The 14,333-nt window shown below is 58.1% G+C and overlaps 1 protein-coding gene across 1 annotated transcript; it reads left to right on the top strand.

The window, feature by feature from the left end:
* Positions 1–10,554: 10,554 nt before the first annotated feature.
* FGF19 (fibroblast growth factor 19) lies at positions 10,555–14,075 on the top strand (the record flags this gene model as incomplete). The annotated part of the gene is made up of 3 exons (XM_081281753.1): positions 10,555–10,810; positions 11,039–11,142; positions 13,773–14,075. 3 exons carry the CDS (start codon positions 10,555–10,557, stop codon positions 14,073–14,075), a joined length of 663 nt encoding a protein of 220 aa, XP_081137879.1.
* Between the last annotated feature and the right edge of the window lie 258 nt (positions 14,076–14,333).

Here is a 14,333-nt window from a genome sequence, read left to right as displayed (position 1 = left end):
AAGAGACACCATCTCAAGCAGCGAAAGAATCTGGAGAAGTTAAAAGCCGCCTCTGGAAGCTCAGCTCTGAGCCTGGCTCCAGGGGTCACAGCCGGCGGGCAGCAGGCGGGAGCAGATTCCATCCCGGGGCAGCTCCTGTGACCCTCTAAGGAAAACACGGCGGGTTCCAGCTGGAGGAGCCGGGCAGAAGGCCATTGTGCGGAGCCTGGGGACTTGTTTGGGACGAAGGTGACATTCGCAACTGCGCCTCTGCACACCTTTGACCACTGGAGCTGCACGAGGGGCTGGTCTGTGGTCACTGGTTTTTTGTTTTTTTTTTTTAAAGAGAGGGGAGAGAGAGAGAGAGAGAGAGTGAGAGAGAGAGAGAGAATTTTTAATATTTATTTTTTAGTTCTCGGCGGACACAACATCTTTGTTTGTATGTGGTGCTGAGGATCGAACCCGGGCCGCACGCATGCCAGGCGAGCGCGCTACCACTTGAGCCACATCCCCAGCCCCTGTGGTCACTGTTGACGGAGTCACTCAAGCAGGCCACAGGACGCCTCTGTCTGTCTGAAATACCTGCTCGCTGGCCTCGGGCCTTCTTGGGCTCCCCCCACCTGAGGGTGACAAAGTGACCCATTTGCTCCGCAGGAAAGAGACCCACACAACCAAAAAATAAAACGGCGGACTCGTTCAGGCTGTTGGAACGCGCCCGCGAGCGCGGTCCTGAGCGCCTCCCTCCTTTTGCACCCTGTGGACGTGGGTGCCCTGCATTCTTCACTGTGTCACCTGTGGGGCTGACTTTCTCGGGGCACCCCAGTGAGGACCCCTCAGGCCACCTGTGGTTGACAGCTCTCCCAATCCGTCTCCTCCTAAGCCCGGGGTGGCCCACAGTGGCCCCTGGCGGGTCCGGCCAGGCACTGCTTACCAGCCATACGCTCAAGACGCTCTTTAGACTTTAAACGGTTTTGAAAAGTCACCAAATAACCCTCGGGACACGGGAGACGTTCTGCCGGGCGGATGTCAGCGTTCACGGATACAGTTTTATTGTCAACAAGCGCATCTGTGCACACATCAGCTGTCCCTGGGTGGGGGGTCCCGCGGCAGGGGGGTTGGAGGGGCCTCACGTCCCCGAGGCGGGGGTCTTCACCCTCCGGGCCTTCTCAGAAGCTGGTCGTGTGTCCCACCGGGCTTCACTGAGCATCTTTGCGTGTTTCCAAAAGGTCGTTATTTGATGGCAACTCCCAGAAGTGGAGCAGCCTGGGGGAGGGGTGAGAGCTGGGGCTCAGTCCGTCTCAGGGGCTGATGACGGGCCACCCGTGTCGAGCCCATGCCCAGAGCAGGGTGCAGCCCGGGGCACCGCAGGCCAGGCCTGCTCTCCTGCACTCCTGGTTCCAAGAAAGCCAGGCCCTGGGTTGGCCACGTTCCCAGGCAGGGACATGCCCCTCAGCCTCTGGCCATGGACACTCTGGAGACCCTCCAGTGGCCCACTACCCCTTCTTTGGGGCAAAGGAGGAAGTACGTGGGGGTCAGTGTGGGGGGAGCAGGCGTTGACGGATGGTGTCCTCGGCAGGCTGAATGGTGGTCCCCAAAACCATGTCTGCCTGGAACCTGGGAATGTGGCCTTATTTGGAACCTGGGCCTCTGTACAGGTGGTCAAGCAAAGGGCCTTGGGACGGGGTCATCTTTACTGGGACGGTCTGAATCCAGTGACCAGCATGTGGGAAGAGAAGGCAGAGGACTCAGAGCCCGGAAGGAGCCCCCTCCTGACCTTGCGGTCTCGGCCCCCAGAGCTGTGACTGCCTGAGCTCCTGGTGTCCCAGTTGCCAGTCTGAGGTCACTTGCTCCTGTGTCCCCCAGGGATCTGCCGTGTCCAGCAGCTTCATCTTCAAACCCCAGCCCTGCTGCTTGCAGATTGTGTGGCCTGGGCAGGAAAACCCGCCTCTGAGGACTGGCAGCTCCTTGGCAGATGCTGGCCGTCACTGGAATGAGCGACCCACACCCCCAGACCCAACGTAGGTGGCAGGTGCTGCCCCTCAGGAGAGTGCCCTGGGGTGAGGCCTGGTGGACCGTGGGGTCAGGCTGCACAGGGCGCCTGGGCTGCCACCACCCCCGGCAGACCCAGCATCCCGGGGGGAGGGGCCAGCAGGGGCGCAGAGCTCAGCCAGTTTCCTCAGGACATCTCGTAAACACGCTCCAGGTCACTGGGCCCGAGTTCAAGAGGAGCAGAGGCTGCGGCTCCAACCATCTTGTGAGGAAGTTTCTAGAAGGAATTCTTAAGACAAACAGAAACCATGGGAACCAGACGCTGAGGAGGAAGGAGGAGGCTGTGTCCACCAGGCAATGATGTCCCCTGCCCCGCTGGGCTCTGCTGGCTAGGGGGACGCCCCTGCCCTCTAACTGGGGGTGGCAGATGTCGGGGGCTGTGGAGTTTTAAACAAGGGCCACCTGGGGCTCGTCCCCACCGAGGCCACCAGAGCTCCAGTGTCAGCCAGGAGCATCTTCAAACCCCTGTCCTAGGACCTGGAGGTGGCACCGGGTCGACCGGGGAGACGGGAGAAGAGACAGGGAAGGTCGGGGCCGTCAGCCTCCACCAGCCAGGCCCACGTGTCATCTGTCCTCTGCTTCAGGCTGGATATGGCCTGGTCAGCCACACAAGCAGATGCCCTGTCCCACGGAGGGCGGGGCAGAGAGGGATGGAGGGAGACCTGCGAGGACCCCAGGGGAGGGTGCCCCTAGCGGTGAGGCCAGGCCTGACCGGCAGTGGCACATGAATTTGGGAAGAGGACCCTTCCTTTCACCGACCAAGCTCGGCTGGAGGTCTGGGCTGGGACTGGTGCCCCTGGCCCGGGAGGTGACCAGCCCCCAGGTCCCAGCCCTGTGTTCCTGGCTGCTCCGGCCACGCCCGGAGGCCCTCACTCTCCACACCCTCCGCAGCCTCGTCCCTGCCCTTTTCCCTGGAAGGGGAAGCCAGTCAAGGACTTGTCCCGAGCCACACAGGGGGCCTTCTGCAGGAATGCGCCTTGATCTGTGGTATGTGAGGCCGAGACCCAGCCGGACTGAGCCCACGGCATCTGTTCCAATGCCTCAACACAGAAACACCGCTGGCCACTGGTCCTGCTGACCTGCCAGAAAGGAGGCTCCCCTTCACCCAACAGAGATGGACGGCACCCATTCCACTCCGGGGCTCCCCCGGCCTGGGCATCTAGTGTCGAGACACGTGTTCACCCTGGCGTGGCCGGGCACCAGGCAGAGGCCCTGGGGGCAAGCCCTCACCCAAGTCTGGATCCCCTGGAAGCCACAGTCGGGCTGCAAGTCAGCAGCCCCCAGCCCCCAGGACGGCTTACTGTCTGCAAGGTGGAGACGGCGCCCTCTGAGCTGGTAGGCACCAGCCTCGGTCCACACAGGGTGCACACAAGCACACTCGGGCTCATGCTCACGTGTGCACACCCACGAGCGTGCACACACACGTGTGCATTAATGAACTCACATCCAAACACATACACAGTGCAGCCACAGCAGGCCTTAGCTAAATGGTGATGATTGTGGGGAATAAAAGCACAGAATGTTCTGGAACAGTGCACAGGGAATGGGCCTCCTCAAGGTCTTTACCTAAGGGGGCCGTTCTCTGTGGTCTGGGCCCGAGAGCAGCCACTTCAAAGAGAACGTGTCTTCCCCAGGCCTGAACACGCCCCGACAGCCAGGTTCGCAAAATTTTCCCATTAAAAAGCGCATTACTTTCCACCCAAGAGGAGGCTACCAAGTGAGGGAAGGCTTTGTCTCCATGGACTTTCAGAGAGCGGTGGGGCAGGAGAGTGTCCTGGGGACAAGTCTGGGGTCATCCCAGAAGGGCCGCCTCGGGAAACAGCCTCCCTGCCCTGGACACTGGGGATGCAACTCGACTCCCATCTATTTGAGAGACACGCCCCCCGGAGACCCAAAATAGCCTGGTTCTCCTCCACTTTTTTTTTTTTTTTTTTTTTTTTTTTAGATTTCAAACCTCCAGAGAAAAATGTGCAACCAGCTGGGCACGGCACGGTGGTGCCTGCCTGTCACCCAGCAACCCAGCCACCGGGGAGGCTGAGGCAGGAGGATCACAAGTTCGAGGCCAGCCTCTGCAACTTAGCGAGACCCTGATATGAATTGGGCTGGGGATATGGCTCAGTGGTAAAGTGCCCCTGGATTTAAGCCCCAGCACCAAAAAAAAAAAAAAAAAAAAAAAGGAAATAAAGAAGCAAGCTCCTTGTCCATCGAGCACCCTGGCCATAGGCAGGTGTTTTTAATAAGGAACTTTCAGCATGAGGGGTTTTCTTCTCTAGAAGACTTTAGTACAGATCAAAAGTGGAACTGGACACGTGTGTGCGTGGAGAGGAAGGGGAGCCCGCTGACTGCATGGACAATTACTTTGCTACTTTGCAGTGTTTCTTAGCTTGTTCGTTGGAGGGTGAGGGCTTGGAGGGGGCCCTGCAGGTCCTGCTGACCCCAGAATTCTGAGTTCATCTACCGAGTGAGCTGCCGCGGCGTAGCCCTGGTCAGCGTGGCTCCCGGAGGGCCTCTGCTGTGAGATGGGAGGCTCCGCGGGTCTGGGGGCCATGGAGGGCACCTGCCTGGCCACTACTTGTTGGGACCTCCTCCCTGACACCTGCCTGCAGGAGGTGTCCTGTCCAGGAGACCTGCTCTCCGGGTGACCGCCGGCCATCCACTGGGCTTCAGAGCTTGCTCGCTGTTCCTGTCCCCACAGCTGTCTCCAGGCTTTGTCCTCTGTAACTTCAGCCCGCTGCAGGGCAGGGCTTAGGCGCAGCAGAGGTGGACGGACGGGACCTAACTCAGAACGGGGGTCTGTCTTCCACCCAGGATGGGCAGGGACTCTCTGCGTCTCTTGCTGGGGAACACAGGGGTCCAGAGTCTGGGCATGGGCAAGTGCCCCCGCAGAGGGATTGTGGGGGGGATGCATTCCCTGGGGGACTCTGGAAAGCTCCACTCACGTGGCACCCTTGGCCCAGACCACTCACGACAGAGTGTGCCCACCAACCCAGGGGCGTCCTGCCTGTGGAGCTAGCCATCCACACATGCCACTCTGGCCCTGGAGGAGCCCGGCCTCGGGGGCACCTCGGGGGCACCAGGGAAGAGGGAAGTCCCTTTGACCAGCCAGGATGCCTGACCAGGGAAGGGCCTGCAGGTCAGAAATGACCGATGGGACGGTGAGAAAGCCGGGAGAGAACAGAGCCAACAGCAGAGTGCCCCCCAGCTCATCCTGGGCACAGGCCCAGGGACAAGGTGCAGGTCATGTTCAAGGTCACCCCGGGAGGCTTTGACCGGGGGGCAGGTGTCAGGGAGGAGGTCCCAACACGTAATGGCCAGGCAGACGCCACAGAGAAGACCTGGCTGGGCCAGGCGCCCTGGGGGGACCTCTCTACTGCTTGCTGGATACTCCGGGGTCTCGGTGACGACTCTGGGAGGCACATGGGCAGCTCCTGGGACAGAGGAGCTGGACGTCAGCAAGCTCTGAACTTGGGCAGGCCTCCTGGCTTTCCCAAGGGATCCGTTTGGTAAAGAGCTTTGTTCAATCCTAACTCCGCTGACCGTCAGTCAAATGCGCTCCCCACCTTCAAAAGAGGTGCCGTGGAAACACCACTGGACACGCGAGGAAAAGGCCTGGATGCGGCCCGGCACCCCCTGCGGTCTTCCTGGGTGTCCCTGTCACCACCGCCACCACAGCCAGGGTGTGGCTCTCAGCAGACTGTGCAGACAAACCTATTTGAGGATCCCAAAACCCTGAGAGGAGATGCAGGGCCGCTCTGCAGGGAAGGAGAGGGGCTCGCCCGTGGGCCCCGGGGCTCTCCGCGCTGCGATGGTGTGCGAGGGTGCCTTTCAAGCCCGTGGTGGTGTGATTCTCTGTGTGGCACTGTGGGCACGGCAGGGCTTCCACTGCGTCCCTTTCTGTCTTCTTCAGGTAGGTGCCTCTTGACGCGCTGCTGCGTCCTGGGTGAGGTCGCCGCACGCACACTGTCACACCTCCCCAGATCAGTGGGAACAGAGCTCCAGGCCTGGCCAGCCCCGGCCAGAGCCATCAGCTCCTGGTGCCTGGGGACACTGCCCTGCCCAGGTGCCCAGGCCTGGGCCTCGATGGAGCCCGGTGGAGGTGCTGACTCCGGCTTCTCTGCCACGCGCAGGACCCTGGGCGGCTGCTGCAGGGATCTGCCCTTGGTGTGGGCAGAGCAGGCACTTCTGGAATTGCAGGAGCACCAGCCCCGCCCCTGCACAGGGACAGGGCCGACCTGGGGAAGAGGACTCAGGATCCACTCCTTCCCTCAAGAGAGGACACGTGTAAGGCATGTCTCCAGGGGCCTCTCCCGGCATGGTCCATGCTCAGGGCTGCTGGGTCCGAAGTTAGGAGGGAGGAGTGGAGGTAAGCTGTACCTTGGAGTTCAAATGCTTTTTTTTTTTTTAAAGGTACATATGCAGGGCAACAGAGCACGTGCCTGTGGTCGCAGGCACACCTGAAAATCCAGGCGGGAGGGTGGAAGTGTGTGGCCAACCTGGGCAGCTTAGCGAGATCCTGTCTCAAAATCAAAAATAAAAAGGGCTGAGGATGTAGCTCCGTGGTGCAGCAGCCCTCCGATGCGTAAAAAATAAAATGAAATAAAATAGTAACCCTACATTCATATGCGCCCAGATGAAAACAGTGGTTCGTAATGCAGGGACGATCCTCGTTTTTAAGTGGTCTTTATTATACTTTGCTGGATCTGCCAAATTTCCCACCATGGCAAGCTCTCCTGCAATTAAAATGCTCAATGTTTTTGGGGTGTAACTTAAAATACAATGCATCCCAGGCAGAGGCTCGGTTTCACGAGATGGAAAGAGAGGAGAGGCACAGTGGCAATGGTTTGCACCGTGACATGTGCCCTGACCCCTTGGGCTGCAGGCTGAAAGCAGTTCAGATGGCCAATCCATGTTGTGTGTGTTTTAACCTGATTTTCAAAACCAGACCAAAAAAAAGATTTATGTTAATGCGTATTTCAAATCCAAACACCATTTAGCTGTAAAATTTAATGGGAATTACTTAGAAACAAACAACGCACCCTCATTTTAAGGGAACAATTCAGTGAATTTTGGCAAAGGTCATCATGTGTGTATTTGCCACCAAGACCCCTCACCCTGGAAACTCCACCCTGGTGACCATGGGTCCGCTTTTTGTCAATGCAGGGTTATCTTTTTCTAGAACAGCCATTACATTTTAAGATAAGAATTTATTAAAATGTTGCCAGGAACACCAGAGAAGAGCACCCAGAAAGAAAGAAGAGACACCCTCCCGGGACCACCTGACCACCCAACCACCTGACCCCCCCCCCCCGGCAGTCTCCATGGAAACACCGTGAGGGACAGAGGTACCTGATTCCCATATGAACCCTGGGAACTCGGTGTTCCCTTTGCCACTCAGCCACAACCCCTGCTGATTTCTGGGCTTGCTGATCGCCTCTTTTTGGAGTAACAATCCATAAAGTAGGAAAAAACAAAGGGTTTGGGTGATTAGTGAAGTCTCGGGATAGAACGTGTGTCCTAGCAGGCTCTGGATTCTGGCCTTGGCTCGGCTCTGCCTCACTTAGGTGCCCAAGGCCCTTCCTGTCACTCGGGCACCTCTTGCTTTCTGAAAAAGGTTTTAACAAATGTTGAGAAACTTCTCCAATTATGAAATAATTTTCAACCACAAGGAAGAGGCAGGGGGCATGGTAGGTTTATGTGCTTAAGCGTGCACAGCTGACCCTGGAATCCAGATTGATTTCATAATGTAGACACCGGACACGAAGCTGTCCACGATTTCCTTAGTTGCTGGGATGCAGGTTTAGAAAGGATGAAAATCTCTCCTTTGCTATGATCAGAAAATAGCAACCTTCACATGCTCAGATGGAAGGACAGAAACCCAAGAAAAAGAATTTAGGGTTCAATAGGCCAGATAAAAAAACAAAACAAAATGAAACAACCTTCCCACCTTCCCAGCTAGGGCTTCATGGTAGAGCACTTGCCTCCTATACATGAGGCCCTGGGTTCCACCCCCAGCACCAAAAAATATCAAAAAACAAACAAAACCTATCAAATCAAACTAAAACTCTGAGCTAACATCATATCCAGAATTGAGCCAGGCAGAGGGGCCAGGGGGTGTGACTGGGACTCTGCTCACCATTGTCCCCACCACTGGGTGGATGGAATCTCACCGGGACAATGCCTGGCTCAGTGGAAGGGAGCAAATCATAGGCACCCTGAAAAAAAAAAACAAAACCCGAGTCATCTCAATCCAACCCCAGGTGTGCTGGAGGGTCTGGGAGAGGGTCTTGCGCCCAGAGGCAGATCACGGCTCTCACCTAGAGAACCAGACGGGTGCCACAGCGCCCTCTTCTGGCCAGTGAGGCCTTCCCTCCACCCACAGCCACGCGGGGGAGCCCGGTGGGTTGCAGTTGGGAAATGCCCAGGACTGGGAACCCCCACCACCTGTCTGTCCATCTGCTTGTGCCTCAGTTTCCTCACTAGCAGGATTCAGCACACACACTTTCAGAGCTGACCCTGAGGATGGGCCATCATCACCCTCTGGTGTGGCCTTGGGTCACTCTGCCACTTTCTGACACCCCATTTTCTACCTGTTCAATGATGGGGAGTACAAGGGGGTCCTAGGGATTTGCTCAGGGAACAAGGACGGGGTATAGGAAGCTCTGGAGGCACTCCTCTGAGCTCCGCATGTCCACCTGCGTTCACAGGCAGCCTGAGAAAGATGGTCCCTAAAAGGGAGCAGAGAGACAGGGTGGAGCCAGATGCTGCCCCTCTGTGCCCCCCCCATTTGGGGCGCGCATCCCGATGCAGCAGCCCCCCCCCCCTCAGCACCCGGCATTTATCAGGGACTTTAAAACGAAAGCTGCAGGGAGGTAATTAAGCTTAATAGGAGCCGCGGACGATTGAAAGCCACAGGGGGGAAGTAATTAGATTTAACAGAAGCCAGGGCTTTCCGAACCCAGCGCACCGCGTGGGAGTCCCTGTCCAGAAAACCTCGGGACGGGCTCTTTTTGTAAAGGCTTTCCTGGTGACACTTGCTCGCGCTCCGTCCTTAAGGCCAGGCACTGGCGGGGTATGAATGTGGCCTGGGCTCACCGGAGTTCACCAGGCCGGCCTTTCTCCCGGTGCGTCTCCACGCTGGCCCCGGACGTCGCCTTTGCGATGGAGTTGGGGGCTTGGAGGAGTGACGAGGAGAATCGGTGTTAAGCCAAAGCCCCTAGGAGGGTCCCTTTTTCCTTCCCCGGGATGCCCATTCCTTTATTCGCGCGACGGCTTCCTGAGAGGTGCCCGCCCAGACGACAGGCGCGCCCATCACTGCGCCTCACCCCTTCCCATCCGGTTAGGAGCTCCCGCCCTCCCTGACCATGCTGCTCTCCCTGGACCCTGCGCTCAGGCACCCAGAGGCCTGGTCACCAACATAAGGCATCTTAAAACAGAGGCGAACGGGTCCCAGTCCTGCCTCCCTGCGCCTCGTGACCGCGACGAGCTGGGCAGGCGCAACCCCCCAGTCCCGCGGCTAGCCGGCCACCCAGCCCGAGAGCTGCCTTCACAGCTTCGAGCACCCTCCCCGGCCCCTTCCCCGCGGGCAGCCGCAGGGCGCGGAGGGGCTGGCAGCCCGCCCGCGCGGCGCAGGCCGAAACTGAGCCTGAGGCGCCACCTAGTGTCCACCCCGTGCCGCGCGCTCCCTTTATGCCTCCGCCGCGGGAGACAGCGCCGGCCCCCAGACCCCGGGCAAGTTCCAGGATGAAGGGGCTGGGGCCTGGGATCGCGAGAAGATAGAGTGGCCGAATGCGAGAAGGTCGACACGGCCGGGGGAATGGACGACGGTGACAGCAGGATACACTCAGGGCTGGGGCGGTCGTGGGAGGGACGGAGTGTGGTTTTTTCGTGGGAAGGGGCCCGAAAGCCGAGGCGCGGCTTCTCCAGACCGCGGGTGGAGGGGGAAGGCTCTGGGCCGGCCAATCTCTGGTCCCGGGGTTCCTGTCCCCCGCCCCTGCTGGGGCCCGGCACAAAGCGCATCCCCCAGGAGCTCGGGGCCTGGGGGAGGGGCTGCAGTTGTCTACTTCATCGCTTAATAAGACTGAACCCGCTCGGCCAAGAACGCCCGAGCTGCCGCGCCGCGGAGAGTCGTTCCAGGGGCATTGTCGCCAAGCGTGGCCTCAACCTCCCGGAGATCCGAACGGCCTGGGCGGGGTCACCGGGGCCTGGAGTAGGAGGCGCGGCCCACCTGCGGGGCGGGGGAGGGGGCTGGGGCCCGAGGCGGGGTGGGAGTGGGTGTGCGCAGGGGGGAGGAGGCTTGAGGCCATCCCGATAAGAAATTCTCGGGTGTCCCTGGGACCTTAACCACAGGGCAGGTCGTCGGGAGTGCTATATAAGGCCGTAGGCCCTGAGTCGCCGAGCCGTCGGAGCAGGATCGTTGCGCGCCTGAGCGCGGGTAGCGCACGTCTCGCTCTCGGGCAACAGACACCCAGCCCCGACACAGCCAGCCCGGCAGCTCTTCCCGGTCGCCGCGAGCCCCCAGGAGGTGCCATGCGGAGCGCGCCGAGCGGATGTGCCTTAGCCCGCGCCCTGGTGCTGGCCAGCCTCTGGTTGGCAGTGGCCGGACGACCCCTGGCCCGGCGCTCTCTGGCTCTCTCCGACCAGGGGCCACACTTGTACTATGGCTGGGATCAGCCCATCCGCCTCCGGCACCTGTACGCCGCGGGCCCCTACGGCTTCTCCAACTGTTTCCTGCGCATCCGCACCGACGGCGCCGTGGACTGCGAGGAGAAGCAGAGCGAGCATAGTAAGAGGCCGCCAGGTGCCCCCCAGCCCGCGCCCCCGACCCACCGCGAGTCCCTTCCCAATGCGCCTCCTGCCCTGGCCTTCCTCAGCTCTTGGGGGTTCCCAGGAACTCCCAGAAACTCCAGTTTTCAGCTCCGTAGCGTTACCTTTCCACAGGGGGCCGACTGCACCCACGTGTTGCGGGTCCCGGAAGGATCTGGATATACCTTCTTGCTTCCCTTTTGCCCAGGTTTGATGGAGATCAGGGCGGTCGCTCTGGAGACTGTGGCCATCAAGGACGTAAACAGCGTCCGGTACCTCTGCATGGGCGCCGACGGCAGGATACTGGGACTGGTAAGTGTCCCCACGCCGCGGGATGCGCCGGGGTGCGCTGGATCAGAAACTAGATTTTCTCGCCTCGGTCCAGACTCAAATGGAAGTCAATGGAGGGAAAGATTGCAAGAGCCGATCAAGCTATTGTCTGATTTTTTCCCCCCTACGGAAATTTATGGTCCCAGGCTGTAGCCACAGAAATGGGAGGCCCGCCATGCAGTTCCCCTTGAACCAAAGGCCAGTCCAGCCGCACGAGGAAACCCCGTTTCGGCTCCTTTGATATTAAACAGGAAAACCCACCTCGACCTTTTCAGCTTGAGGCTTTGCATGTGTGGTCCTCACCTCTCTCTCTCTCTCTCTTTTTCAAGAAAAAGAGAGAGAGTGGAGAGAGACTATCCCCAAATAACATCTTTTTTAAAAAATTATCAAGTTGGAAAGCAAAAAGTGCATTGAGGACTGGCCAGGTTTCTTTTAATTAATTGCTGTGCACCAGGAAAACAGTGCGCAAGGTGCCCACGCGGTTCAGCAGCTCTCGGTCCTGCAGGCCCTCCTACCGGCTCACCTGCAATGCAAATACTTTGGGGCATTTCGGGGGCTGGGGGCTGGGGGTTGGGGGCGGCTGGGAGAGCCCAGGTAACCTCTGAAGGCTTGGGGCTGGAAGCTTGCTAACGCCGGGGCTCGGGCCAGGAACAAAGGCTGGAAGTTCAAAGGACCGAGCTCTGCCCCTCCCGCAGCCGCACTGAGGAGCTGTGTGAGGTCCCGGCGGGCCCAGCGCCTCCCAAGCAGCCCGCTCACTGGAAGGGGCAGGGGCAGGGACAGGGGCAGGAGCCAGAGAGGAAGCGCCAGGCTGCCTGTGGGGGATGCATCTGCCCCAGGAAAAATGCTAATGGTGGCAGTGCTCAGCATTTTAGAGTCTCAAATTCGTTTTGTGGATCTGACGTCTATTTATTCCATTTATCTACTGAAAAGATGGGGGTGAGGGCAAAGGAAGGGGCACGCGGTCCGCCTGCTGAAAGCAGACTCCCAAGGGCTCCAACCTGCCCTGGCCACTTTTGTTATGTTGACATTTACTGTGACACAGATGCAAGTGGGAGGGCCGCCTGGCCACCCCCATTCTGCCCAGTGCACACTGGGGGTGCTGGTGGGAGCTTTCCCCCTAAAACCCTCCCTGCCTCTTTATTTGGTGAGCGTAGCCTAGCCCAAACTGAGGATTGTGCACCTCTCAATCCGCTTTTTTTTTCACCGCCTTTTAAGTAGAAATTCCACATTCTTCTAGAAACTCAAAATCGTTTCATTTTCTGCATGGAGAAAGTTCTCCCATCGTATTGGAATAGAATATTTCCCTTGTTTATTTGAAGTTTACATTTCTCAGAAACTCAGCGCAATCAACTCGGATGTCTGGTGGCTTTGTCCCAGTGTGTCATTAGCCCGGGCAGGAGCAATGGATTCTTGCTATTAGACTCTTATCAGGGCCTTATCAGATGTCACTCACCCACCTGCAGTTCAGTGACCTTTGCAGACTAGGCACAGTCAGACTTGTGTTTTCTGAGCAGTCCTCCCTACTCCCAGCTTTAGGCTGTCCTCGCTGTCCCCAAGAGGTAATGACACTGAACAGTTTGGAACTTGGCACCTCACAACCCTGTGGACTAGGAGTGTTCTAAGACCTGGGACCAGGGACCGCTTCCTGCAGCACACATTTCCGGCCACCCGCTGGGTGCAGGCTCTGTCCTGGGCATGGGGGAGGGGGCTGCGGATTATCTCCGTGTTCCTGGCAGGCTGCCTGGAAGGAGAAGGGGCCGGAGGGGCTGATGCTTCTGAAAACCATCTAACAGGCGGCCTCAAAATGGAAGGGGAGAGCGGGCAGATGCCTGGTCTGGGCCCCAGATGGGGCTGCGTGGAATGCTTCCGACCATCCTCAGAGATTTGATCAGATTCTCCAAGTCCTGAGGGATACAGTGAACTGTTTCAGAGTGAGGGCAGGGTTCTGTGGGCGTCATCACTCGGGACAAGGCTGAATTCAAACAGCAAAATGACTTTGTAGGAAACGCTAAGGAGCTGTAAAAAGAGTATGTAATGAGGAGCTCTATGAAGGGTGTATGTAGCTATTAAGTGAATACGTAATATGTGCATATAGAAGCTGGGCGCCATGGCGCACCCTTTAATCCCAGCAGCTCGGGAGACTGAGGCAGGAGGATCACAAGTTCAAAGCCACTTAGCAAGGTCCTTAGCAACTTAGTGAGACCCTGTCTCTAAATAAAATACCAAAATAAAGGGTGGAGCTGGGTTAAGTGGTTCAGTGATTAAACACCTTGGGTTCAATCCCCGGTATCAAAAAAAAAAAAGGAAAGTATATATACAATATATGTGAAATATATGCCTGCGGTGTCTACGTGTGTAATAGGAGTTTAGCATATTAATATGTCTGTAGTAGTATAATGTCTGTGTTCTCTATAACATAAAAGGTACTAAGTGTCGTCTATGAAACATAGTTGCAAGGAAGTGTACATTAAGCAGACCAGTGATGTGCACACCCACTACTGGTAGCCTCCAGGGGCAGCTGGTGGCTGTGCGGGACAGGAAACAGCACGAGGTCCTCGTGTGTTCTTTCGGGGTCCCTCCCTCTGGTGCTCACTTGCTGTGTTTGTCCCCAGCCTCGGTACTCGGAGGAAGAGTGCACGTTCAAGGAGGAGATCAGCTATGACGGCTACAACGTGTACCGGTCCCAGAAGTACCACCTTCCCGTGGTGCTCAGCAGTGCCAAGCAGCGGCAGCTGTACCAGAGCAAGGGCGTGGTTCCCCTGTCCTACTTCCTGCCCATGCTGCCCATGGCCTCTGCGGAGACCAGGGACCACTTGGAATCCGACGTGTTCTCTTTACCCCTGGAAACTGACAGCATGGACCCGTTTGGGATGGCCAGTGAAGTGGGCCTGAAGAGCCCCAGCTTCCAGAAGTAACCAGGGCTCCGACAGTGCCCGGTGACGATAACCCCGTGTCCCCGAGTGTAGCTTTAGGAAGGATGTTAGAAGTTGTACATAATCTGTGCGTCTTGCATGGTGGCGCCGGTTTCTAGCAGCTAGACTTGCCTGATCCTGTTCGTAGCATTGAAAGCCCCGCACCTGCCCTCCAAGCCCCCGCCCGTCCCTCAGCGCCACGTGGCTCTGCTGGAGGCCCTCTGCTGACGGGGAGCCCACTGTCCCTCAACTCTGCGTGCC

This window comes from Spermophilus citellus (genome assembly GCF_964194105.1).
Source record: "Spermophilus citellus genome assembly, chromosome: 2".
Classification (NCBI taxonomy): domain Eukaryota; kingdom Metazoa; phylum Chordata; class Mammalia; order Rodentia; family Sciuridae; genus Spermophilus; species Spermophilus citellus.
This window is presented reverse-complemented; position numbering and strand designations above follow the sequence as displayed.